This window comes from Zingiber officinale, chromosome 6A, assembly GCF_018446385.1.
Source record: "Zingiber officinale cultivar Zhangliang chromosome 6A, Zo_v1.1, whole genome shotgun sequence".
Taxonomy (NCBI): domain Eukaryota; kingdom Viridiplantae; phylum Streptophyta; class Magnoliopsida; order Zingiberales; family Zingiberaceae; genus Zingiber; species Zingiber officinale.
Genome location: NC_055997.1, coordinates 109,973,966 through 110,000,605, shown reverse-complemented (window position 1 = coordinate 110,000,605; position 26,640 = coordinate 109,973,966). Strand labels below are relative to the sequence as shown.

At 36.5% G+C, this 26,640-nt stretch overlaps 1 protein-coding gene and 1 pseudogene across 4 annotated transcripts; one reads left to right on the top strand and one right to left on the bottom strand.

Annotated features, from left to right (window-relative positions):
• The first annotated feature begins 370 nt into the window (after positions 1–370).
• Positions 371–21,610, top strand: LOC121995140 (annotated as a pseudogene).
• Positions 21,285–25,937, bottom strand: LOC121997401 (cyclin-P3-1-like). 4 transcript variants are annotated; one of them, XM_042551789.1, is made up of 4 exons: positions 25,664–25,934; positions 25,151–25,237; positions 23,395–23,822; positions 21,991–22,678 (listed from the first exon to the last, which is right to left on the bottom strand). In XM_042551789.1, the coding sequence occupies exons 3-4, from the start codon at positions 23,793–23,795 to the stop codon at positions 22,411–22,413; spliced, it is 669 nt and encodes a 222-aa protein (XP_042407723.1). In that variant the 5' UTR covers positions 23,796–23,822; positions 25,151–25,237; positions 25,664–25,934; the 3' UTR covers positions 21,991–22,410. The 4 variants fall into 4 exon arrangements, with proteins under 4 accessions (XP_042407725.1, XP_042407723.1, XP_042407724.1 ...); XM_042551791.1 differs by lacking the exons at positions 21,991–22,678; positions 25,151–25,237 and adding an exon at positions 21,285–21,486 and having other exon boundaries at positions 25,664–25,937; XM_042551790.1 differs by lacking the exon at positions 25,151–25,237 and having other exon boundaries at positions 23,395–23,852.
• Between the last annotated feature and the right edge of the window lie 703 nt (positions 25,938–26,640).

Sequence of the window (26,640 nt, the reverse complement as noted above, 5' to 3'; positions counted from 1 at the left end):
CTCTCTCTCTCTCCCTCTCCGGAGAGGACGCGCCCACCGAACGAGATCGCACGGAAACGAACGCGCGGCGATCACGGCGATCGCTGCTCCGATCGCGCCTTTCCAAGTCTCGACTATCGATCCCTGGGCTTGTCCGTCCGATTGTTTATTCCAACGAACTGATCGCCGCTGCACTCGGAAGTTGCCTTCCGTCGGCGGGGGATTCTAGGGTTTCGGCAGTGGAGGTGGTAGCCGACTGCCGAAATCGGTGGGAGAGAAGGATATCTTTTGGTCTTACGATCCTGATTTCTGGATTTTTGGCGTGAGGTGCGAAGGTGTGGGAGGGAGGGGAGGGGAAGGGGAGTGGAGGGGGGAGGAGCAGTGGGATTAGATGCTGGCTTCGGGGTGGAGGGGGGAGGATGGGAGGAAGGGGTTAGGTTTCGGAGGTGGAGGGGGCATGGAGGAGGACAACGATGTCGAGGAAGGCGAGGCATGGTCTGGCGAGGAGGCCGACCGCTTCATCGATCCGGATGCTCTTTGCTACATTGTATGACCCACCAGTTGGTTTCTTTCTTTGCAGTGAATTCTCGTCCTTAAGGATTAGTCCTGGAGATTTTGACATTGGGATATTTATATCATGATGGAACTTTACTGAAATCAGTAAATCTATACAAACACTTTTCTGGCTTTGTTTTTGCAATGACATTGTTTAAGGTTGACGGAATTTGTGAATTTTGGACACTGATGAATGATGATCTTTCTAAAGCCGGATCCTTTAGGTTTGAGAATAGAAACAGACCATCACTTATAGAGGGAAACGACAGAGATTCCTTCCAATACTTTGAACTATCCTTTTTTAAAGAGGAGTGTCATGTCTTCAGAACTAAGCTCTTGCTTCCAATACCATGCTATCAGAGCAGTTTGTTGTAGCATGAATTCCTGCTAAATCTCCAGTATCTAAGGGTTCTTTTGTTCCATGTAAATTAACTTGTTTATGTAAAATGGTTTCCAAGGAAAGTTTTGCTAGGAAAGTTGAGTATTTCCCCCTTTATGGCTGTGATACAATGAAGATATTTTTCTCTCTTTTCTCCTTCCATGAGGTCGGAGTTGGAGTTCCCTTCTTTCATGCCTACTTGCTGCCACCTGCAGATCACTGAGAGGCGGGGTTAGGCATGAGATTGGTGTTGCCAAATGGGTTTCTATTGGAGGTGATGATGGTTGGGCTGCTTTGGTAGGAAGAGTGAGGGTTTATTTGGTGGAGACATGATGGAGAGGGCAGTCGATTGGCTGTTTGGTGGAGATGGGATCCGCGAGCATAGATTGGCTGGATGGGATGTGAAGACTTGGATACAAGGCTAGTCAGCTAGCTGTTCATTGTAAATGAGGTCTCCAGCGGGAATGACACCCATTGGGCGGGGTCATGGTGGTGAGGAGGTGGAGATTTGGTTCAGTGGAATGATGTTGATAGGGTCACACGGGGAAGATGCAAATTGTTTTTTTTTTTTTGAATGATTAAACAATTGGGTCTTAGAGAAGGTTGATAGTGGAGAAGGGGATAGAGCTGTCTGAGAAAGTGTGTTCGGCTTGCTATTCAATGGCGATGAATTCGGCTTGGCTGCTGGTGGTGGGGACGGTGTGCTCAAAGGAGGGACATCAGCTGGTTGTTCAATGGAGACTAGAGGGTCAGTGTATAGAGGTTGGGGTGTGATGGTTTTTGTTCACTTGGGGTAAGAATGGATTAGTGAGAAAACTTCCACTCATTTTGAAAAAAAAATTGTTTTATCAAAAGAGAGAGATTATTATTCATTAACTAACATGATATCTTCCATTGATTTAGATTTTACATTACTGAAAGTTGAAAAATGAGGGGAAATTTTTCGAAGAAAAAAAATATACGAAACAAAGGACCATGAATGCATAGCTATTTACACTTGCGTTGGTCTAGGGAAACTATCCTTCCTATGTGGTTTGGATGATGCTTAATCAAATGAATCCAATGTAATTTCCTTGAAGCATCTAAAGTTCTTATCTAGATGGAATTCATGCTACTTTCTGAAAACTTTGTTGATTGCAACCATTGTCATCATAAGTTTTTTTTTTCCAAATATTTGGTGATCGTAACCTGTTCAATTATGATTTTTTATTTTATATTTTGCAGGATGAGAAATTACAGAATGTCTTGGGACATTTTCAGAAAGAGTTTGAAGCTGGTGTCTCTGCAGAAAACTTGGGTAGGGCAGGATAGTATCCAAGAGTTTGTTAAACATCCAATTTGTACTGGTCTCTTGACTCCTGAGAATTCAACTAATTTGTAGGCGCAAAATTTGGAGGATATGGTTCATTCCTACCTACCTACCAACGTTCTCCTAAAATTTTATGTCACCGTACAAATCCACATAAAGTGGAAATGCAAACTGTCACCAAATCTTCCTGCAACATGCCAGTTAAGGTACACTTTTTTTCTTTAAAATGGTGTAAGTGCTATGTTGTCATTAGAATGGAAAGTTTACTATATATAATACCTGATTTTTTGCAAAAGAATTATGGCTTTTTGACATCATGCTTTTCCTCACTAATTAAGACAAAGTGCATATGTTATTTTGATTCAAACAAAAGGAATCATTCACAGGATCCGTGCCACTTGCTAGATGATGTTTGGTAGTAAATAAGATTCTGAGTTGGTCAGCTTATACATACAGGTTACAAACCCAAAGACTTCAGTGACATTGAGTTCATCTCTTCCTAAAAGTAATGCTGCAGCAGTATCATTAGAAGAAAATTCATGCAAACAGGACATCTGTTTGAGCAATCCAAGTATTCAGGACCCTAATTTACTGCAAACTTCATTTAGCAAGACAACTAATGGCTCTGACCACAAATCACTGAAGCTTCGCATTAAAGTGGGTCCTGACAATAACTTGGCTAGAAATAATGCTGCTCTTTATAATGGTCTAGATTTCTATATTTCTCCGTCATCATCTGAGGACAGTCCTGATGGGAATAATGGAATTTGTCCTGAATTACAAGATGGCTCCGATGAATCTCCTATGACTATTCTGCAGGTAATTCTGATATTTATCTATGATAATCTTGTGTTTTATGTTTTCTGATTCTTAGTTAAACCATTTAAGCAGGTTATGACATGTTCTCCAGCGCCTGATGTCCATTTACTTTCTCCTCTGCAAGATTGTTTTTGCCAATTAATTGAAAAGGATCTCTCTGTAAGAAAACAATCCAAAATAGGAAAATCCTCCAAGGGAAGGTCTGAGATTAGTGCAGACTTTACTGGCTTCACTATACATTCAAGAGAACTAAATGGCCAGCCTGAGAAGCCAACTAAATTGAGCCAGCCGAATGGGAGAAAAGGTGAAACAAAGTATTTAGAAGGAAAAGGTATTATAGATAGGGTAACTCGCGCTGAGATTCAAGCAGAACAAGGGCTTGCTTATAATTCTTTTAATAGGGTTTCCTCCGTTTCAGAAAATACTAGAAAAGCACATGGGCAGATAAATGAGAACATCATAAAGACAGAAATTAATCCGCTGGATCAGTTTATGAAACTCAAAATGGCCTCGTCAACAGATAAGCCAATTGCTGATTCAGCTAAGGATAACATTGAGTTAGTTGATTGCACAATAAATCACCAGGCTGGCTATTCATCAAACAAAACCAATCAGTTGAAAGGTGAATTGAGTGAAAAAACAAGCATCACAGCAAGGGCATTGGAGAACCAAAATGCAAATAATCAAAAGGATAGGGAATTTGATATGCAGAGAGAAAGGAGGAACAAGATTGATAAGGATTCAGATTTTCCAAATACTGACTCAACTGGAGAGAAGAGAAGGAATGAGCATTCAGTTGAAGCTACTGACAACATTAAGCTCACTTCTTCTCCATCTAGAGAGAGAATATTGCAATGGAAGGAACAAATATCAGACAAGAAAAGGAAAGTGATTAGTCAAACCAATTCTATAGAAGTTATGAAGGACAACCTTAGTGGAAACTCATCTGCAACAATAAAACAAAAGAAGAAAAATCTTTATGCAAAAGCCAACCGTGCCGAGAATAAGTCCAAAGGTCTAAAATCACATAAAGGATTAAATAGATCCAGCATCAAGGAATTTCATGCAAACAAAAATTGTGATGTCAAATATGATGAGAATGGAGCTCCTTCATCAAATCATCTAAAGACTAAGAATAAGGCTATGAAACGTAAGCATGAAGAATCCATTGTGCTTAGTCAGCCTCTCAAGGAAAGGTCTGGCGGCAAAAATATTGAGAAGGATGCAGTTTCAGGCTTATCTGCTAGTGAGCCAGTACCTGTACCTTTGGCATGCAATGCCCCTGCTATAGATGCAACTATTGCCCCTCAAGTCCCCATTGTTATTGAAGAAAATTGGGTAGCTTGTGACATCTGCCAAAAATGGCGTCTCTTACCATACTGGACAAACCCACGTGATTTACCCGGCAATTGGCAGTGCAGTTTACTGAATTGGTTGTAAGTCTCTTTTCATCAACAACATGGATTAATTCTTTTCTTAGGCTTATGATTGCATTTCCCTTTTATTTAATACTTTGCAAATGCATATTTGTGTAGGCCAAGGATGAATAGTTGTCATGTTAGTGAGGATGACACAACTAATGCCCTACACGCACTGTATGCTGCCCCTGCTTCAGAAAATATTGCTAGCCTCGATGGTCGGAAACTTTCTGCTGCTAGCACACCATTGGCTAGAGGAGATCATCTTGGCGTGCCTGCTATTGTGAAGAAGAAAAGTGCTCAGAAAGATGCTTCAAATATATTGAATCAATCAATCTCTATTGAGTTTCCTAATGTTGTAAAGGACAATGAGTTCGCTGTTAAATGTAAAAGTGTAAATGATACAAATCAGTGTCTACCGGCTGAGGCAAACTTGTTGAATAAAGGTGGGATTGGTACTTTAGGCAGCTCAACTGGTTTCAGAACACAGATGCATAAGTCAAAGAAAAAAGACAAGCAAGAAAATCATGAATGCCATTCACATGGAGGTATGTTTTTTCTTGTCGATCTTTTCTAGGTTTTGTAATTATTATTTCTTGTTGATCAATTTTAGGCGATGTAATCAGACATTATTACCTGTGTATGCTTTATCTTTCAGGTGAACTCAGCAGGAAAAATGAGAAACATCCAAAAGCAAAAGTTAAGAGAATGACTGATCAAGATGATCTTAGAGCATCGAAGAAGCATAAGAACGAAATCTTGCAGAACTCAGAATGCAATATAAAGGATTATCCCTCTACATTATCTAACGAAGCCCACGATGATGTTTGGTTTCCCACTAATTTTGAGACCAATGAACATTTCAGTGCTTCAGATATAAAGTCCCTTTCAGCAAAGGAGAAAGTTGACTGGCAAGATAGTCAGCGGAAGGTGCTTGTGACTAGCCAACACGGGGATAACACGGTTATTGCCAAAGAAACTTTTGGTCAACCAGACTATTGTCCAGATAAAAATGCTGATTTGTCTGTCTCTAGAGGAAAAAGATGCAAGATAACTAAGCATAATAATAGGATGGAGAAAAAACTAACAACTAAAATGGTTTTGGCTACATGTGGAGCACCCAGTGAACTGGATGAGGCTATCAATTTTGTCGAGAAAAAGTACCACAATCTGGAATTTGACTTCTCAAAAAAGGGATTTCAAAAAGAGCGATGCCAGCTCTGTGCAACCTGTAGTAGCAGCTAATTCAAGTTCTTCAAAGGTTTCTAGTTCCCGCAGAAGTAGATCCAATCTTCCAGAAGCAAAGGGTTCTCCTGTTGAATCAGTTTCTTCATCACCTCTGAGGGTATCAAGTAGGGAAAATCAATCATGCAAAAGGAATTCAGATAGAAAGTATGATATGATTAATGCCGATTATTCTGCACTGGGAAGCCCTAGGAGATGTTCAGATATTGAAGTTAATGGGGGAAACAGACATGCAAAATCTAGGGAGGAGATGGGTGCTTATATTAAAAAACAATCATTGGACAATCATAGGGCAACAAATACTGGTATTCTGGATTCTTCAATGGAGACGGTTGATCACTTGGTGAAGGTGAGAACCCAATCAACTGCTGGCAGATCTGATGAAAAAATGCTTGTGAAACAGGGCGTTCATGATAAACGTTTGCCTATAGAGCATGGAGAAAATATATACAAGGATGATTATCAGGATATGATGAAAGTCAATAAGCAGTGCGAAGGGATTGACTCCACTCAGCCGAAGTCTAGTAAGAACTCTTCAGGGTTTAAAGAGAAACATAGAGGTTCAAAGTCTAATTCATGTGAGAATGGGCTTAAGGCTTCAGGCTTTCATACTGATTTAAAAAATTTGAAGCCCCCAAGCAATACCAAAAGCTACAGACACAAGCTTACTACTGGTTCCTGTAAGGATGAAAATGATGATCTTCATGAAAAGTCTGCAAAGGATGTCTTGCTGAAAAAAGAACATAGTTCAAGATGGATGACTGCTTTGCAAGATAACATGGATGTGAATGGTTCTTCTATGCTTCCCAATCAACAAAGAAATTTAGATTCTAAAATTCATGAAAAATCAATGGATCAACATGGATCATCTAAGATACATAAGCCAGCACTATTGGCTAGACAAGTTAATTCAAAGTTCAAGCTATCCTTGGGGAATAAGCAAGAAACTCGAGGTTTGGATTTGTCACCTCTCAAGGCACATATATCAAATGTTGATATAGATGAAACAGTAAAATATGATGCATCAAAAGTGGTGAAACAACATAAGCATCCAAATAATTATAGTGGATTGTGCCATAATAATATGAGACATGACACTCCTAATGGCCCTGATGCATCCAGTCCAATTAGAAAGGAAAACTATTCAATTCTTATTAAAGAAGCAAGAGATCTCAAACACACAGCCAATCGCTTGAAGGTAAATAAAATATTCTCATATATCACTCTGCCTATATTTTTCAATATGATTGTAAATAAATTTCTTCTTTGAAATGGCTTTGCAGAATGAAGGACTAGAGCTTGAAAGCCTTAGCCTATTCTTCGAGGCTGCCTTGAAATTTCTCTATATTGCTGCTCGTATGGAATTTGTCAATTTTGATTGTGCTAAGCTAGCAGAACAGATGTACTTTGACACTGCAAAACTTTGCAAGTAAGTTGAGTTGCTTGAGCACCTAACTGTAGCTTAGCTCACAGTTTAACTTAGTATCCGCAAGGACAGTCTTACTTATATAACCAGTTATTATATTGCACCTGGATGCTAAGGACCATTTTGGCTCTGACAGTCTAACATATTGCATACTTTGGTTAGGCTAGAATCATCAACACTGATTCGTATTTTCTGGTTTTAGTAGGTTATTAAGCATTTAAATAATTAAAAAAACATATTATGCTGTTTGCTAATCCTGGCAAAGGTAAGACGAATTAATACATAGTTTGTTACTGATTCAAAACAACTTCTTGCATCATATTGTATTAGTTATAGACTAGGCATGACAATAACTTATGTTGCCTAGAATTGCAAAAAAGTTAATGAAACCTGAAAAAAAAAGACTACTAGTGAACGATATTGGTTGGTGCTAGTCCTTGTCCAGATTTGTCTTATTGTAAGTGCACATGCACTGGTGTTTGAAATGTAGTATTTTTAAATAAAGCAAGCTCAATCGGATACGTTTTGGAAGACCTTTACTATATAATCTTAAATTCCATAGCTAGGATCCTATTATTTTCTTCTGTGCCAATATTGGTAAGACCAAGGTTTAAAATCTCGACCTGTGCCGAGGTTTCGATCTCAGATCGGAATGATACGGTTTCAGTATCGTATTATGCCGTGCCAATACGGTTTCAGTATTTTCTTATTTATATATAGTAATTATTAGATAAATATGTTTATGGAGTATAATTTAAAAATAAATTGTATATTGATTTTATATAAGTTCTCCATTGTTAAACAACTTAATATTGTTAAAAAAATAATTAAATATAGTTTTTAAAAAAAATTGATCTATCAATAATTTGAATTAAAATTGATATGGAAACATTGGTTCTCCAGATTAAATAATCATAATTATATAAACTAATACAAAGATACTGTTTTCTATAATAATTATATAAATCAACTATTTATTCATTTAATTAATTATTAATTTAAATAATATATTTAAAATAGTAAACAAATATCATAATATCAGTTAAATATTAAAATAGTAAAAAAGTAAATAAATAAAAATGATCAAAATATAAATTTGATTTATTAGAATCTTTTAGAACTTTTAAATAAAATTTAAATCGGTAAAAAAACTCAAAATATCAATTAATAAAATTTATTATTATTTTTTAAAATTTTAAATATATTTTTATATATTTAATTAGGATAATTTAATAAGAGTTTATGAAAGTTTCTTCGAAATATCACACTTGAGTTGGGAATTAATTTAATTAATTAAATTTATTTTTAATTTTCGGCGAACATAGCAGCTCTCACGGGACGCACGATGTCACTGGCATCGCGCGTCAACGGACGCAGTTGGCGGTGCCAGAGGCGTCTTGCGACGCAGCTAGCGGTGCCAGAGGCGTCCTGTGATGCAGGTGCCCTACGACTGGCGTTGACCTTCCTAGCACGCAACACACGCGCGTGACACACGTGATGACACAACGAAACCGTAGTGCGTACTGTGCCGGTTTTGATCCGCTATTGGAACGGTAAATACCGTCAATGTCGGACGGCATGAAACGGCATTTCAATCATTGGGTAAGACTGCAGCATGTCTATTCACCCTTGTTTCTGGTATGTCTATATGACCAAGCCCAACCTATGATCTGCTTTCTGTGATTTGATCTGGTTGCATTTGTTCCGGCAGTGGACTGGGTGCAACTTGTGTTTAAATTCTGTTGTTTCTACTTTCTAGTCCAGTTATGTGTACTTGAAACAGGTTAGTTGTTTATGTGAATTGTTTTTATTTGCATGTGAATGTCATCTGTTTATGAAGTAGGGAATCGTTGTAATTGATGGTGTGGGGTGGTGACCTAGTGGGAAGCAAATGACTGCATTATCAGGGAAACCATGTTCTAGATAATAGAGAGTGTCTTGGTCGGACCTATGTAAGAATTATTTGTATATGAGAAAAACGATAGCCTTGGATGTGTATGAGATTCCAATTCAATTTCATGTCATCACTGCTAAAAACAGGAACATAATGGTTATTATAGAATAGGAATACTCAGGTATTGTCTTGGAATATAAACTCTTCCATGAATTAATGCAATATGACATCACAATCATGATGAAAAAGCTATCTCAGGTGTTTTTGAGAGAGATAAATGGCCGGTCTTAATTTTGATCATGTTAATATGGTAGAAAGTAATTAAACTGTACACATATTCAGCACAATGGAGTAGATATGAATTTGGGAGGGTACATAGAGGATCTATTTAGATTTTAGGCAACATTTTGTGTATGTAATGTAATGTGGAAATTTATATCAAATAATGAAGAGATTAATAAATGCTGTAATGAGAACAATGATGCAATAATGCTGTCCTATTTTAATATCTAGGTGATGGTGAATATAAATATATAAAGCCAACAATCATAATATCATGCTATTTTGACAGATTTGTCGCTCGTGAATATGAGAAAATCAAGGACATGGCTGCAGCTGCTCTAGCATACAAATGCATCGAAGTAGCCTATCTGAAGTCTGCATACTGTAAAAATCCGAATGTGAGCAGAGATCGACATGAGTTGCAAACTGCTTTGCAGCTTCTTCCTCCAGGTCTGTGGAACTTGTTGCACTTAAAGTAGTTTTGTGTTGGAGGTTTATTAAATCTTTCTTGCAAACAATGAGGCTAATATATGTGATGCTTGGAATTTTTTGCTTCTAGGATTATATTGAGAACACTTGCTTATTTGTTCAAGGTTCACTATAGCTATGCGAGTTAGGTTATGTTATTAGCTATATATAGGTTTTAAAATTCATTGAAAAAAAAGAATCATGCAACCAATAAGTTGCTAGCCTATTCTTTACGTGCACCACCATATGTTCTTATAGCAATTAGTTTTAAATGTTCATTTTTTTTTTAACTCTATAGGTTATAGTATGTTGTGACAAATGTTGCAATTTGCTGCTAAAGTGTCTTAATGGAACCAACAATAATTGTGGAAAATGTGGATCGAATTGATATTACTCAAAGAATTATTTACATTCAGAATGGGAATACCCATTATATACAATATTACAATAGAAGAGAGAATATGAAACTAATCATTCTGTATATAAGAAATTAATATCTTTCAATCTGAATACCTTGATTTCCGATTTTGTGCTCACAACTATTTTATTTCTGTACAAGCTGTGAAATCTATTCACAACTATTTGACACAGCTATACAAGTTGTGAAATTTGTTCACAGCTTGTCAAAGGCTGTGATAGCTGTTGTGACAACTGTTTGACACTCCCCCTCAAGCTGAGGAATAGATGTTTTCTATTCCCAGCTTGACTATGAGATCGTGAAATCTAAAACTGTTCAGTCCCTTTGTTAACACATCACTGGACATATGAGATACACACTAATCCTTCTTCCAATTTTTCCTTGATGAAATTTCTATCAATTTCAATATGCTTAGTCCTATCATGTTGAATAGGATTATGAGCAATATTTATAACTGACTTATTATCATAATAGAGTTTTATGGGGTATTCCAATTAGATTTTCAAATCATCCAGATTAATCTCTAACCAGAGTAGTTCAGATAATCCTTAAGCAATGACTCTAAATTATGATTCTGCAGATGATCTTGCCATCACATTTTGTTTCTTGCCCTCCATGTCACCAGATTACCACCAATGTAAGTACAATATCCTGTAGTTGATCTTCTATCCACTAGAGAACCTGCATAGTCTGCATCTGTGTAAACTTCTAAAGCTAGTGTCTAATTTCTCTTGAACAAAATTCCCTTTTCTAGAGTACCTTTCAAGTAATGGAATACTCAGCTTAAAGGTGAGATGCTCTTGGATCATGCATGAATTGGCTGATTGCACTCATAGCATATGCAATGTTTGGACGAGTGTGAGCAAGGTATATGAGCCTACTAACCAACCTTTGATACATTCTTTTGTCAACAGTTGGTTCTGCCTTAGCTTCTCCTATCTTGTGATTTGGATCTATTGGATTAGAAATTGGTTTACACCCAATCTTCTCAGTTTCAGCTAACAAATTAGTCACATGCTTTTGCCGAGAAATAAAAATTCCTTTGGGAGAGTATGCTACCTCAATACCAAGGAAGTACTTCAGTTTGCTCAGTTCCTTTATTTCAAACTCCTTTATTAATTGTTGCTTTAGATCATGTTTTTCATTTTCATCATTTCCAATCACAATGATATCATCTAAATAGACTAGAAGAGCGGTCACCTGCCTTGCCATTGAGTGCTTAACAAAGAGAGTTTGATCCCCTTGGCTTTGATTATACCTAGATTTCTTCATGATTTTTGTAAATCTTCCAAACCATGCACTAGGAGATTGTTTTAGACCATAAAGAGTCTTCCTCAGTTTACATACTCTGTTACCAGTATCTCCTTCAAAGCCTGGTGGGAGGTTCATATAAATTTCTTCATCTAAATCTCCATGAAAAAAATGCATTCTTCACATCATACTGTAGGAGTTGCCAGTTGAAGTGTGCAGCCAAAGAACTCTACCAAAGAACTCTGACAGTATTCATTTATGTAACTGGAGCAAAGGTCTCCTAATAATCTACCTCATAAGTCTGAATATAATCTTTTGCCACTAACCTAGCTTTATATCTCTAAAGAGATCCATCTGCTTCGTATTTTAATGTGAAAATCCACTTACAATCAGCAATGTTCTTCCCCTTTGACTTCTTAATAATCTCCCATATCTTATTCTTTTCTAATGCATCCATTTCCTCCCTCATGGCATCCCTTCATTCCCTTTTGGACAATGTCTCAGAAACAGTATTGGGAATAACTATGGTATTTAGATTCACAATGAATCTTTTGTGGGCTGGTGATAGATGTTTAAGAGAAACATAGTGAGATAGAGAATAGAGAGGGTGTTTGGTGCATTCTCTAGTACCTCTTTTCTAACAGCAATGGGAAGGTCAAGGCTATTTGTTAGGTTAGCGGATGATTCAGTTGATTGTAAAGATAGGTCAGAACTTACAATGATCCCAGCATCAGGGTCGGAGGTTTTTGATTGAGGTTCTTGGACTTGTATTGCTTCTGGAGCGACCTTTCTCCTTGAATACACTTAAGGGATACTTAGAGTATCACTAGGAGGAGACTCACTAGATAGATAGAAGGTGATTCAATATGAACTTGAGTAGGAGGAAGATCAAGAGCATTAATGGGTTCAAATGACTCACAAGTGCTATCTTTTGTCATTAAAATCTCCCCCTGAGGATAGGACTTGGAGAAGAACGGGGTATGTTCAAAGAAGGTAACATTAGCCGAGATGTAAAACTTTTGTGATGAAGGGTGGTAACACTTATACCCTTTTTGAGTGGATGAATATCTAAGGAAGACATATTTGATGGCACGAGGATCTAGTTTACCTCGAAGGAGACTGTGGATATGAACAAAAGCAGTGCACCCAGAAATCCTAGGAGTAAGTCCATTTGTGGTTCAGAAATGAGAATAAAACTCATTGAGGAGTTGCATGAGATTCTTGTTATCTAGGACATGTAAAGGAAGTCTGTTTATAATAAATGTGGCATTAAGGATAGTCTCTCCCCAATAGGATTTAGGGGCATTGTTGTGGAAAAGAATAACACGAGTAGTGTTGAGTAAGTGACTAAGTGTCCATTTTTTCTTTTTGCTATTCTATTTTGTTGGGGTATATAAACACAAGATGAATCATGAATAATCCCCTGGGATTGGAAATAGGAGGACAAAGTTTGGTTGAAGTAATCTTTAGCGTTATCGGTTCTAATGCTTTTGATTTTCACTCCAAATTGATTTTGAATCATTGAGTAGAAATTAGGAATAATAATATTGACATCAGATTTTTGTTTGAGTAGAAACACTCATGTAACCCGAGTGCTAATAAGAAAGGCTACACTAGAATGTCCAAGTGATTATCAATTAAGGAGACAAACCATCGAGCCCCAGAAACATTGGGAAATTACAAGGACTCACTATGCATTAAATGAAAGAGAATATAACTTCTTTTATTACTAATAGGCTGGGTTGTTAAAGGCGTGCTTGAGGCGCTCCTGAGGCGCCAGGCGCACAAGGCGTTGGGGAAACTGCCTTCCCCACGCGAGGCAGGCACCGTTCATTAGGCGTGCCTGGGCACGCCTAGGGCGCCTTCGCACCTCAACAAAGGCGCGATCGAGGCGCGATCTTGAACGTGAACCATTTCTGGATTTTTAACCCAAAACAACCATTTCAAACCAATTTGGTTGGGAATTAGGGCATGGAGAAGAAAAGGATAAAAGAGAAGAAGAAAAGAACACAGCAAGAAGAAGAAGAGTCGCGCCATTGCCGTTGCCCAGCTATTTCCTTCCACCGCAACCGCCGCCATCGCTGAGTCGCGCGTCGCCCAGATATGAGTTTTTCTGTCATCTTTTTTGTTTTTCTATTCTTCACAAAGAAATCTTCTTCTTCTCTTCTTCTGTTATTGCTTTTCTTCTTTATCTCTTCTTCGTTTTCACTGTTCAATTTTTCTTCGTTTTCACTGTTCAATTTTTCTTCGTTTCTTCATCTTCTTCTTTTCTTCTCTTTATTCTGGTATCTTCTTTTCTTTATCTTTTTCTTTGTTTTTTCTTATTTGTTGAGTTGTTGGTTCGCGTTCGTGTTGCTGTCCGGTTTTGTTTGTTTATTTTTTTTTTCATTTTTACAGCTTGTGTTGTTGTCGGTTTTACTAGTCATTGTTCGGTTTTGCTGGCTACTGTCCGATTTTTCTTTTTCTTTGTCGTGTTTTTTCATATTTTTTCATGGTTTTCTTTTTGTTTTGTTTTCTATTTTTCTATTGCTGAATGCTAGTACTAATATTCAATTTTGCCAAATTTTGTCCCGTGTTTAGTGTTCTGACACCTATATCTCATTAGCCTTATATTCCCACTTCATCATATGATTTGATGTATTTGATAGATAGATCCATAGTTGTACCTTTAACCTTATTTCTCACGTTGTAATATGATCTGAGTCATCTGATTGATAACTAGATCTATATCCCCTTTGTCATCAAATCTCACTTCAGAATACAATGCACTTGATAGCAAGATTAATATCGGATAGTTGAACTTGAACATAGGTGATATAGATAATAGATTCCATTATTCCATTGCGCACACTAAATTCAAGGTCATTCATGTTAGTTTCCCTTTTGATTGGCCTTAATCAATGTGTTTAATATTGGACAGTGCATTTAGGCTAGAAGGTTTCGGACTAATGATTTGCTTTTATACTTGTAAGCGTATGGTACAATGCTTTTCTTTTGCTAGTACAATACTTTTCCATTAAAGTGCTTTTTTATTTTGTTTTTAATTTTTTAGACTATTTTCTTGTTCAATTATCATGGAAGGTTGTAGTGATACTCTAACATATATATCAAAAGATCTGGGATGGAATTATTTTCAAAGAGTTAATCCGGATAACAAAAATGATTTGATTTGTTACAAAAGGGAGTATCTATCGTGCAAAACAATATCTTGTTGGGGGTTTCGAACTACTACGACTTGCAAAAATGTTCGCCTCATGTACGTGAAGAAATTAAAAATTTCATGGAGAGAGAAAAGTAATCTTTCTAAACTTGCGACATTGGACTTTGAGGATATAGACTCTCTTGGTGATGATATTGATATGGATGATATTGGAGCTAAAGCTATGCCGCCTATAAGTACAAATTCTAGATCAGTGAATATACAAAAATGGCCAAGACAAATAGGTCCAATGGATACGTATTTTGCTCCTAATGTGCAAAAAAATGTTGAAAATGGAAAGGGTAAAGAAAGACAAACTATGATAAATGAGGCATATAAGAAAGAATTGAGGAAGAAAGCTTGTATGACCATAACTGAGTGGATGTATGATGCGGCAATTCCTTTTAATGCCGTTAACTATTCAAGCTTCAAAAGAATGTTGGACTTATGGCCAATATGGTATAGGTCTAAAAGGACCTAGTTATCATGAGGTGCGGGTTCCTTTTCTAAAAAAGAACTGTTGATAGTGTGATAAATGATTACATTAAGTCGTGTGAAACAGAACGGGCCAAGTATGGTTGTAGTTTGATTGCAGATGGGTGGACAGACAAAAGACAGATGACATTGATTAATTGTTTAGTGAATTCTCCTAAAGGTTCAGTTTTCATCGTATCGGTTGATGCTTCTGATTATGCAAAGATTGGAGTGAAAATATTTCAGTTGCTTGATCGATTTATGGAGCGTGTAGGAGAAGCAAATGTTGTTCAAGTTGTTACGGATAGTGCAAATAACAATGTGCTTGCTAGTAAGAATCTATTTAATTCTTTCTTATCAATATACTTTTTCTTATATATGTTAAACTTATCTACTTTTCTAACTTTTTTTTGTAGGAAAATTATTAGAAGCAAAAAGGCCACACTTGTATTGGACTCCTTGTGCTACTCACTGCGTCGACTTGATGTTAAAAGATATTGGGAAATTGTCTGATTTTAAAGCAACATTGAAGAAGACAATGAGTGTGAATGCTTACATTTATGTTTGCCCGACATGGTAAATATGTTGAGGCAATTCACAAGACAAAAATAACTTTGTCGGGTGGGTGTCACAAGATTTGCTACTACTATTTTCACTCTTGAAAGGATGTACCTACAGAAGCAAAATTTAAGAAAAATATTCATTTCAAAGGATTGGGCAAAAGAGTAAATGGGCAAAAGAAGCGGCGGGGAAGAAGTAGCTAAAATCATCATGACACTTAGATTTTGGAGCAGTATTGTGTATATTTTAAAAAAGCATTTCCAATAAAGATAGGGTTACATCAAGGATCAGCCCTAAGTCCCTATCTTTTTACACTAATTATGGACGAACTCACTGCGCACATTCAAGACACAGTACCGTGGTGCATGTTGTTTGCAGATGATATTATTTTGGTAGATGAGACACGTGAAGGAGTAAATGCTAAGCTAGAATCTTGGAAGGAAAACTAGAAGGGAAAGGTTTTAAGCTTAGTAGATTAAAGACAGAATATATGGAATTTAAATTTAGCAATATTAGAAGTAATGAAACAATTGTTAAGATAGGAGAGGACGAATTGCCTGGAACCGAGAGATTTAAATATTTAGGATCATTTTTACAAAATGATGGAGGGATTGAGAGAGACGTCTTACATAGAATACAAGCAGGATGGGTGAAATGGAGGGGAGCGTCGGGTGTTTTATGTGACCGTAAAGTACCTCTTAAACTTAAAGGTAAGTTATAAAACCGCGATTAGACCTGCTATGTTATATGGAGCTGAATGTTGGGGCACATGAGCATAAGATGAGAGTTGCAGAGATGAGGATGTTAAGGTGGATGTGTGGACATACGAAGATGGACAAAATAAGGAATGAGAGCATTAGTGAGAAAGTCGGAGTTGCATCTATTGAGGACAAACTCCGAGAGACACGTTTAAGATGGTACGGACATGTACTTAAACGACCAATAAATGCTCCAGTTAGGCGATGTGAAACTATGATAAACATGCATATCAAACGAGGAAGAGGAAGACCAAAAAAGACTTGGTTAGCAACAATAAAACAAGATAAAATTTATTTAAATATAGATGATGATATAATAGGAGATAGAGCTCAATGACGTAAAAGGATTCATACAGCCGACCCCACTTAGTGGGAAAAAGGCTTGGTTGTTGTTGTTGTTGTTGTTGTTATTGTGTATATTTTAAAGATATATGACCTTTTATTTCGTATTCTGAGACTGGTTGATGGCGAAAGAAAACCTACAATGGGCTATATTTATGAGGCTATAGATAGGACAAAAGAAACAATTATGAAGGCCTTTAAGGAGAAAGAAGAGAAATACAAAGAAATGTTTGAGATCATTGAAACGAGATGAGAATGCCAACTTCATTGGCCTCTACATGCTACAGGACATTATTTGAATCTAGAATATTTTTATTCATACATAGATTCAAATATCTATGGAGAAGTGGTGAATGGTTTGTTTGAAACTATGGAGAGATTGATTTCAAGCGCTGCCGAGCAAGATAAAATCACTGCCTAGCTCTCTATATATCGAAAGGCAGAAGGGCTATTTGGGAGGAATGTGGCAATTAGACATAGAAGAGCATTATCTCCGGCAGAATGGTGGGAATGCTACGGAGCAAATACCTTAGAATTGCAAAAGTTTGCTATTAAGTGCTTAGCCTCACTTATAGTGCTTCTGGTTGTGAGCGCAATTGGAGTGTAATTGAGCAGTTATGTAATAAATATAAATGTATAATACTATTACTATGTTACTTTTATAAGTAGAAAATATTATTTACTATTTTATTATACTTATTGTGATTTTTGACATTTTGTAGATTCACAGCAAAAAAAGGAATAGGCTAGCTCAGCAACGCTTAAATGATTTGGTATTTATAAAATACAATCGTGCCTTAAAACTTCGGTATGATGCACGTACTAAGATTGACTCCATCTCTTTGATAGATATTGATGATAGTAATGAATGGTTGATGGGTAGAATGGATGGAGAAAGTGATAATGAAGAAGATGAGTTGGTTTTTGAAGGTGATGACTTGACATGGTGCATCGTTGCTAGGCTAGTGGAGCTGAAGAGCCTGAATATTATACTAGAGGAAAAAAACATTACATTTATGATCTCTAATTCACATGCTAGGCCTGAACAAGTCGAGAAGGAAAATACATCTTCCTCTATAAGACACTCATCTCTAAGACTTAGAGATGAAGAAAAAGAAGAAGAAATTGAATTTGAAGAAGATGAAGATAAAGAAGAAGAATACAATAAGGATAATCTTGAGCTTGATGATTAATTTGACTTATTACGCTTGTTTTGATGAACTTTTTTAGTGTAAATTAGAAAGTTGAAACTAGAAAGTTTGAAACTTTTAATAATTTTATCACGGTGTTGATGTTGTTTAGCTTGTTATATTTGATATTTGTGTGTGTGGAATATTAATAGTTATCATATTTGACATATTATATGAGTCTTTTAGTAGTTTAGTAGTAATCAACCTCATGTTCAAGCGACGCTCTAGGAGCCCTTTGCGCCTCGGTGCGCCTCGCGCCTCTAACAACAAAGTTAATAGGAAAGGGTACACGAGAATGTTTTGTCAATTCGCAAACATCACTGAAATTCAGAAACATCCAATTCTTGAAAAAGATGAGGGAACATGCCTTTAAAACTCTAAAAGAGGGATGACCAAGATGTTTGTGATGCAACCAAATATTGTCCTTATTGGAAGAACCGTGAAAGGACAAAGACAGATTATTTTTCTTAGTGGTAGAGAGATCACCTCTGCTAGGGATGGTATGCAGCTTTTGCCAATGATTTGGACCTAATCAAATTGAGGATTTAAGCCGGCCAAAAAATCATATATACGCTCCTTTTCAATAAAATTCTTCAAAACAACAATATCTAAAGCACATTGCATCTCAATTACTTGGTAGTATTCGAGTTCGTGCCACAACTTTTGCAAAATCTTGGAATATTCAGTGACTGATTTATCTCTCTGCTTAGTAGCACCTACTTTGACTTAAGTTCATAAACTTGGGCAACATTATGGGCTTTTGAGTAAGTGCAGGTAATGCAATCCTAAATTTCATGAGTAGTAGAGAGAAACATGCATGTATCACTGATGGATGGTTCCATGGAATCCCATAACCAAGACATAATCATAGAATCTTCTTCATCTCATGCCTTAAAAATCATAGAATCTTCATCTCTTTGAGGTACGTATGAACAACCGAAGATCATTTCAAGTAGTTCTTCTCGTTGAGTCGATTGGAAGCCTGAATATTTTACGGATCACCAATTTTCTGGACTAAACTACCATCATCAAATACAATAGATTGGCTAGGGTTGTTGGAAATGGTTGTTTGAGAATCGACCATGATGAAGAAATGCAGAAAAAAAAAATTAGCATTGAAGGCTAAAGCTTTGATACCATGTGGAAAATGTGGATCGAATTGATATTACTAAGAGAATTGTTTACATTTAGAATAGGAATATCTATTTTATACAACATTACAATAGAAGAGAGAATAGGGAATTAATTATTCTGTATATAAGAAATTAATATCTTTCTAACTTAATCCCTTGATTTCCTACTTTGTGCTTACAATTATTTTATTTCTGTACAAGTTGTGAAATCTATTCACAACTATTTGGCACAGCTATACAAGCTGCCAAATATGTTCACAGCTTGTCAAATCTGTATAGGTTGTGACAGCTGTTTAACAATAATGGACAAGTATTCTTCCAAAAAAAATCTATTTAGTATCAACTGAAGGAACCTAGTTGAAACTATAGTGTGTCAATGAAGCTTTTGTTTAGCAAATCCCTTCAAACAAGCTCATGTTTTTAATTTATATTTCGCTGTGAGATACAGTGAGGTGACAGACACATACAAGTTCAATAAAGAGCTTTAAATACAATAGTCATGAGATGATTTGATGATGTAAAGTGAGGTAGAGTTAGACTGGGAAAATTCATTTTAAATGCATGAAACCGAGCTAGGATGATGACATAATCAAATGATGCTCTTTCACTTTGAACATCATTAGCTCACTGTATTCAGTGAATAATCATAGCTTTGTATACTTGCTTCTTGCCCATTAATAATACTAATACACTTTTAGTCAGATTCTGTAGATTTTACTTTGCTGGTTAACATTTTTGTTATATTTTCTCCCTTGAATATGATTCTCAGTATGTCGACTTGTTTAAATAATCACTTACCAACTCCTTGATTGTTTCTTCATATTAAGGATTCTGGTCACGATTTTTTTAGTCTGATGCTTTGCAAAAGTTCTCGTAATTCTCTTTATTTAATCACGATGCGTTGTACTTTCAAAACTAAAAGTATAATTTGTTGGTCGATTGTGATTGTCTTCGCATTAGCACATTCTCTTCAAATTTATTCCTCTAATTTTCATTTTTCATGGAATTGCAGATTATTCTCATGCATATTAGCATTTGATGCACTGATCTCGATTCCCCGCTTTGTGTTTTAGGTGAATCACCATCATCTTCTGCGTCTGATGTTGATAATTTAAACAATCTAGCATTATTAGGTAAGGATGCTTTAGCTAAGGGCGTTAGTTCTCCTCAAGCTTCTGACAACCATGTTTTAGCTGCCCACCACCTTCATCAAGTTATGCGGTTACTTCATTATGTAAGTTAGTCAATTATTATTTTTAATTTCGTGCTATGATTTGAATATATGCACCGTATTTATCAAGCCTTTGAGAGAAAAAAAAAATACATAACATAAAGATGACTGGATCGTTATTCCTTCAATGAGAAGCATGTTTTCCATGGTTTTGTAAAAATAACTCTGCCATCTCTTTGATGATAGTTCATTTTTTTTTATTCTTTCTTTATTTTTGTTTTAATATCAGTCCAAATGTGCTTGATGGCAGACAAATGACCTAAACTGTGCATTTGAAGCCACTAGGAAATCACAAATTTCCATTGCAGCTGCTAGTGCTAACTTGAACAAGGATAGCTTATCTTCAGTGAGAAAGGCTCTTGATTTCAACTTTCATGATGTAGAAGAGTTGCTAAGACTAATAAGACTCTCCATGGAGTCTATCGGCCGTTAAAAGTTTTAGACTTGCAGAGATTACTTCTGTGAATAGGACTTGTAGACTTCAGTCTCTTTTTTTGGTTGACATGCAGTGGTCAGAACTTTCCCTACTGCTTCGAATAATGTTTGTCCCTGAAGAGACTGGCAATTTTTTGGGTTCAGTCAATGGAAAATCCGTACGGAAATACTGGCTCACAATTTTTCTTTAACATAGTGAGCTTTGCATTTTTTGATGTTTTAGATATGACAATGGTTAGGCAACCAGCCAAAAAGTACAAGAGGAAAAGTGGATTGTGTTTTGCAGGCTCATACGTAATTGCTCTATGGCAAGGTTCCATGACCAGATATATTGACATCTTAGGGTTTCTTTTCAAGACGAAATGGATTTGTGCTTTACAGCCTCACATTTTTTCGCTGGCAAGGTTCTATGATCAGATATATTGACATATTAGAGTTTTGTTACAAAACATCAGCAAGCATCCCTGGAACCATTACAGTGTACATGAAAATAGCATAACAAAGAGAGCCAGCATTACAGACACGGTATGTCCTCACATGTATTTGCAACTTAGAGTTGTTTTGCCACTATAAACTTCTATTATACAAAATATTTGACATTCTTGTTTGCAACATAGGTTTTCCATTGTCATCAAGACAGGTTGACATTTTTTTGTATCTGAAGTCGTTTCTGTCTGTCCAGTCTGTAGGTTTTCTGATGAGAAATATCTGCCGACGATTCTGCAAGAGATAAAATCATCAAAAGGTTTGATTTTAGTTTTGATTTCTTTTCAATGATACGAGAATTATCTTTTCGTAGGGTGTATGTATTTTGATCGGAAACATTGTAACTTATGCTAACTGAGCTGGGGACAAGAGTGAAGCAGCAAAGAGTGTCGTGGAATATTTCTATCGATAACAAAATATTTACAGTTATATAGTAAGTGAATTATTGCGAAGCTATTCTAGCTCTAAAAACATGTGCATAAGCATTGAGAAAATCACAACAATAGACTGCCTCAACTATTCCTTTTTGACCCCCAATCAGTTCACAATTGTTTCCTTCCCCGCCAAATATGTTATGAGGATAAATTACTATATACATTTGCAATTTATACAAAATTTATTGTTGATATTCCATGTACATCTTATTTCTATTTTTGTTTTTATAAATATCCGAGTTCATCATGTTGCATTTAGTTTGATAAAAATAGAGTACAATCATCAATAGTTGCCACATTGGTCTAACCCTAATCTAGCTAGATCTGATAAATTTTTAATTAAAATTTAGAAAAATCGGGAAGTTCAAGTTCATATGATAACATTGTTATTACTCCTGAACTTTGTATTGTCGTTTGGCTCCCTTGAAATATGCATGAGACACCTGCAATCTTTGGCTCCACTAATTTGGCGATTGTAGTGAGGTCCACTAATTGACTCCACTGGTTCTTCTTTGGCTAGCTAGGTCTCTAATTTCAGAATCCATATAGCCAAATTTGTTTCTTGTTTCCAGGCTCTTGATATTCTGGATATCTAGTGCAAGAAACAATACAGATGCATACAAAGTTCTTGTTGCATGAATGAGATCTGAATAATGAACGATACACGAAGTAATACATGGAATATTCCCCCATTCGTGTTCAAGCGCTCCGAAGAAACAAATGTTCACAGTGTACTGCAACTGTATCTCCGAACCACTGCTCGGCTTTTTGCATCTTCTATGCTTGTCCACTCATTTATGAAGCAAGTCTTGATTGGCCGCTCGACCTGGTAGGTTTTGGCTTCCTTTTCTATCCGTGAACAATATGCATCGAATGTGCCTACGGTCACATGAACTCTGAAATCTAAACTGACTAGGAAGTTAAGCTCTAATATATTCATTTCCAGTGTGCTGATCCCTCCAACTCTTGCATAATATGCGTTGTTGCAGAAACTGCAGCCAAATAAACAGGAATGTCACTCAAGTCATTACGGATAGTGTAAAGAGAGCACAAGAAAAAAACAAAAGAGGAGGTTCAGGATTATGAGGAATCAACGGCGAACAACAGAAAAATCTTTAAAAGCAAAAAATTTCTGCCGATACAAGAGTAATAAGAAACTCTCGGCTAGCAAGGATATACATATGAACCTTCCTGGATACAAGGCTTTACATTCAATCATTGACTAAAAAGAGTTAAATAGTTAAGAGTGAAATGACGAGAGTTTTGGAAATTCTTAGGGGCATTTTGAAAAGGAAATAAACTTTGGAGGTAAAGTGAAAACTACGCTACTTATGCCTATGGAAAAATGATATGCATGGCAGGTTCTTGTGAATTTCTCCTCTTGCTTCCCTAAGGTTTTCACAACCACCACCAATCAGGATGTGGCACATTAACATGGCTTAGACCGAAATACATCAGAATGGAATATATGAGGTTAGTTGACTGACTTAAGGTGGCCAATTTATACCACATTGCAAGAGGCAAATTGCTCTACAATCTTCATAGAACTGCTCTTATTCACCTTAAATAAATGATTAACATGCTAATATATCATGCAAATGTGAAACATAATACTAGAGATTTATCATTTTAGTAACTAATTAATGTACGGATTGCCAAAGGAGCTGTGTTTATTATTAACCAAAAACAAAAAAGAATAAGAACTTACGCGTCATCCATAAACTTGGCAGCGACGACAACACTTGTGATGATCAACCGATGGACATTAAGGGAGGTCAAACAAATGTTTGGTTGTTCAAGGAATCTCTCAATGTATATGTATCCAAGAAGAAAGCAAGATGGGCTGCAATTTGCATACTTGAAGATGCGCTCAATGTACCTCTGTATGCTAAGTGTTGGTGCTCTTGTACCACTGAAGACACTTGCAGTTTCCTTTATTTCAAATGAATCAAGTTTATTCTCTGTCTTCGCGACAGTTGTCTCAAGAATTGAGGATATAAGGGACAATATCCTTGGGAACCTGGGAACCTTCTTGCATGATGTGCTCAGACCCAATGATAGGTAGGCCTCAGGATTTGTAGCTTCGGTGTTAGTTATCATCAATCTCATATTATGTCTTCCTTAACACTCAAATCACTGCACATTTAGGAGAATATAATTTTAGACCTACAAAAACATCCCAGAAAAGATGTTGATAACAATGTCAACGTGCTTCGTTTTTGCATCAATTAGGGAGATTTCCACACTATAAGAAAACCCAACATGAACCTAGAAAATATTGTACCAATAGAAGTGAACATGATAATTCACAAGTCAAATTTAATTCTTCTTCCCCGATAATCATGTAGCATGGTCAAACAATGAAAAGCAATCAGTAAAATTGAAGAAAACTATACCTTGAAGAATAACTAGGAGATCAAATCAATTATGAAAAGAAAAGATCTAGGAAGAAGATGGATCCACAAGCTATCTATGTGAACTTTATTGCTCCCTCCACAATCATGTAATTTTCTCAAACAGTCAATAATAGCTAGCAAAATGCCTTTTTGAAAAAAAAACAATAACTAGCAAAAATAAGGAAAACATCCTGGCATTTGTATAAAAATTTGAAGCACTAGGAGATCAAGCCATGTATGAAAAGAGAAAGAACATATTGTTATATTCAGTTATTCAAAATTGCATTTTATGTTTATTGTAAATATCCTAATTATATTACAACAGTAGACAACATTAACTATTTATTTAGGGTCAATCACTTTGGTCGTTCCTTCATTTAGCTTACTGCAGTATTCTCTCTAAACCAACTGAATGTTTCTAATACAGTTTTCTTAGGCCCTAGTTGGCCTCTGACGAGCTATTGTTAGCTTTGGGAGTAGGCCTTCACCTGCTCACTTTTAGAAGGCTCCTGAAGAAGTGAAGATTCCCAATGAGCAATAAGACTCCTCACTTTCTGCCAATGTGGCACTAAAACCATCTTGAACATCTTAGACATTTTCTTGGATCTTATCTACCACAATTATACCTAATTATTGTGAAGGGTAACTTTTTTTTTGTTTCTACTTTTCTACATTTAAATTCTATGCAACCTGATTACAGCTCACCTAAACTAATTTTTCATATTATTCTCTTTCAAATCAGCCAAGTCCCTGTCAATGAAGCATTGCTCATTTCAAAATCGTGTAACATGACTTCTATAGTAACCAAAGAAATATCAATCATTTTCTCCAGTTGAATAATACATTCAAAGTATTTTGAAAATTTAATTGCACATATTTTATGTTCATATAACCACACTACTTCCACAGCTCCTATTCTCAAATTGCATAACAAATATATAGTCATAGTTTTAATCAACTTTGAAATTTTGACTCAATAACTAATAATGTCAATTCTGATGCATCCTCAATTTTCTAAAATCAAACCAAAACACCACTGAACTTTAAAATGTTCATGCGATGTCTGACCTGCCACAGCTCTTCTATCTATGCATGTGTTTGAATCAGAGGTGAGCTGATACCCCGCCAAGGTTTTTCCTTGATCACTGACGCACCCTGATGAAATTGTAACAAAATATGCTAATGTGGAAAAAGAAGCTTCTGAAACTTTTAACTTCACAAGAAACTTTTGCATATTTCATTTTTACACTTAAAGACAATCATCATAACTCTGCTATCACATCCCCAAAATTACGCAACTTTTTCTGGAAAGAAAGGGACGCAGAAGATTTAATTCCAAACAGACCAAACTATCAACACCTAAGAAAATGGACTACTAATTGTCGAACTGAAAAGAAATGGAGTCGTGACCTCTTCTCCCATCTACAGAAGAAATTCATTAACACAAGTAGAATCATTGTAGCTGAGATTCACACCCGAATAATGAGCCAAAGAATTAATTTTGACCAAGTTCTCCTAAAATTCAAAGGCCGTGCAAATAGAACCAAAAAAAAATCCAGACAAGGGCAATGGATCACTTACAGTTTGTTCATGAACTGATCTTCTCTTCCCCCTTTCCCTCCTCGCCTCTGACCTCTACCCGAAATGGCATGGATAAGTCTGGATCTACCGCTCTTCCGCGGGCATTCCACCACCTATTTCTTGCCTCAGCCTAACGACGGCGATCGATGATGGCAGAGTAACTCACCTTCCACTAGCAATTTAATGGCGCCTCGTCCAATCCCACTAGTTGGTGGACGAGAGCGAAAATGGTGATGGAGAAGCGATCTGATAATGGAGGAAGCAATATTAAAACAAAAACAAAAATCGCGGTATAATACTCTGCTTATTCTACGTGTCGGTGGGCGAACCAACTTTTCCCCACTATGCTACCAGCCATGCAATTGGCTGATGACGAGTCCCCACACTTTTTGTCTAGCCGCGAGAACGGTAGCCCATAGGTGCGCACGGTATAAACAAACGATGAGATGGGCCGGATGGGTTTCGTAATCTACAACTGGAATTGGACCGAATCCCAACCCGGTCGAATTATTACTCTCCTGAATCCGCTCTCAGATATGAGACAGCGTCCACAGTTACAACATCTACGAAAGTGAGGCTGGTTGGGTTCTTCGGCTGGAATTTCGTGTTCGATGTTTGGAACTAGAGAGCGAGAGGAGAGCGGTGGACCATGACAGCTTACCCACTCGTTTCGTACGCGGTAGCTGAGTAAGTGGGTTGTTGTTTTCGAGTACTAATAATAAGTTGGGCAAAGATAATTAACAATAATAGTAAGTTAATAGGTGGTTTATATTTATGTATGTATAGGTAAATTTTCATCAAGACCTATATATTCTTAAAATCGTCAAAAATACCCTTCAAAAATTTCAAATTGCAATTCCTTTCCAGCTCGCTAGCATTGCGATTATGTTTGTGGATGATAACAATTTGAGAACTCTAATAAGCATTCTACTGAAATTTAAAATCTTAGGGGGGATATTTCGAAAGAAATAAAGTCT

Excerpts from the sequence above, each read along its gene's own strand:
- LOC121997401 (XM_042551789.1), bottom strand. The coding sequence starts at position 23,795 with ATGAGATTGATGATAACTAACACCGAAGCTACAAATCCTGAGGCCTAC. Across the intron at positions 22,679-23,394 it reads GCCAAGTTTATGGATGACGC|TTTCTGCAACAACGCATATT; the intron begins GTAAGTTCTTAT and ends ATTTGGCTGCAG.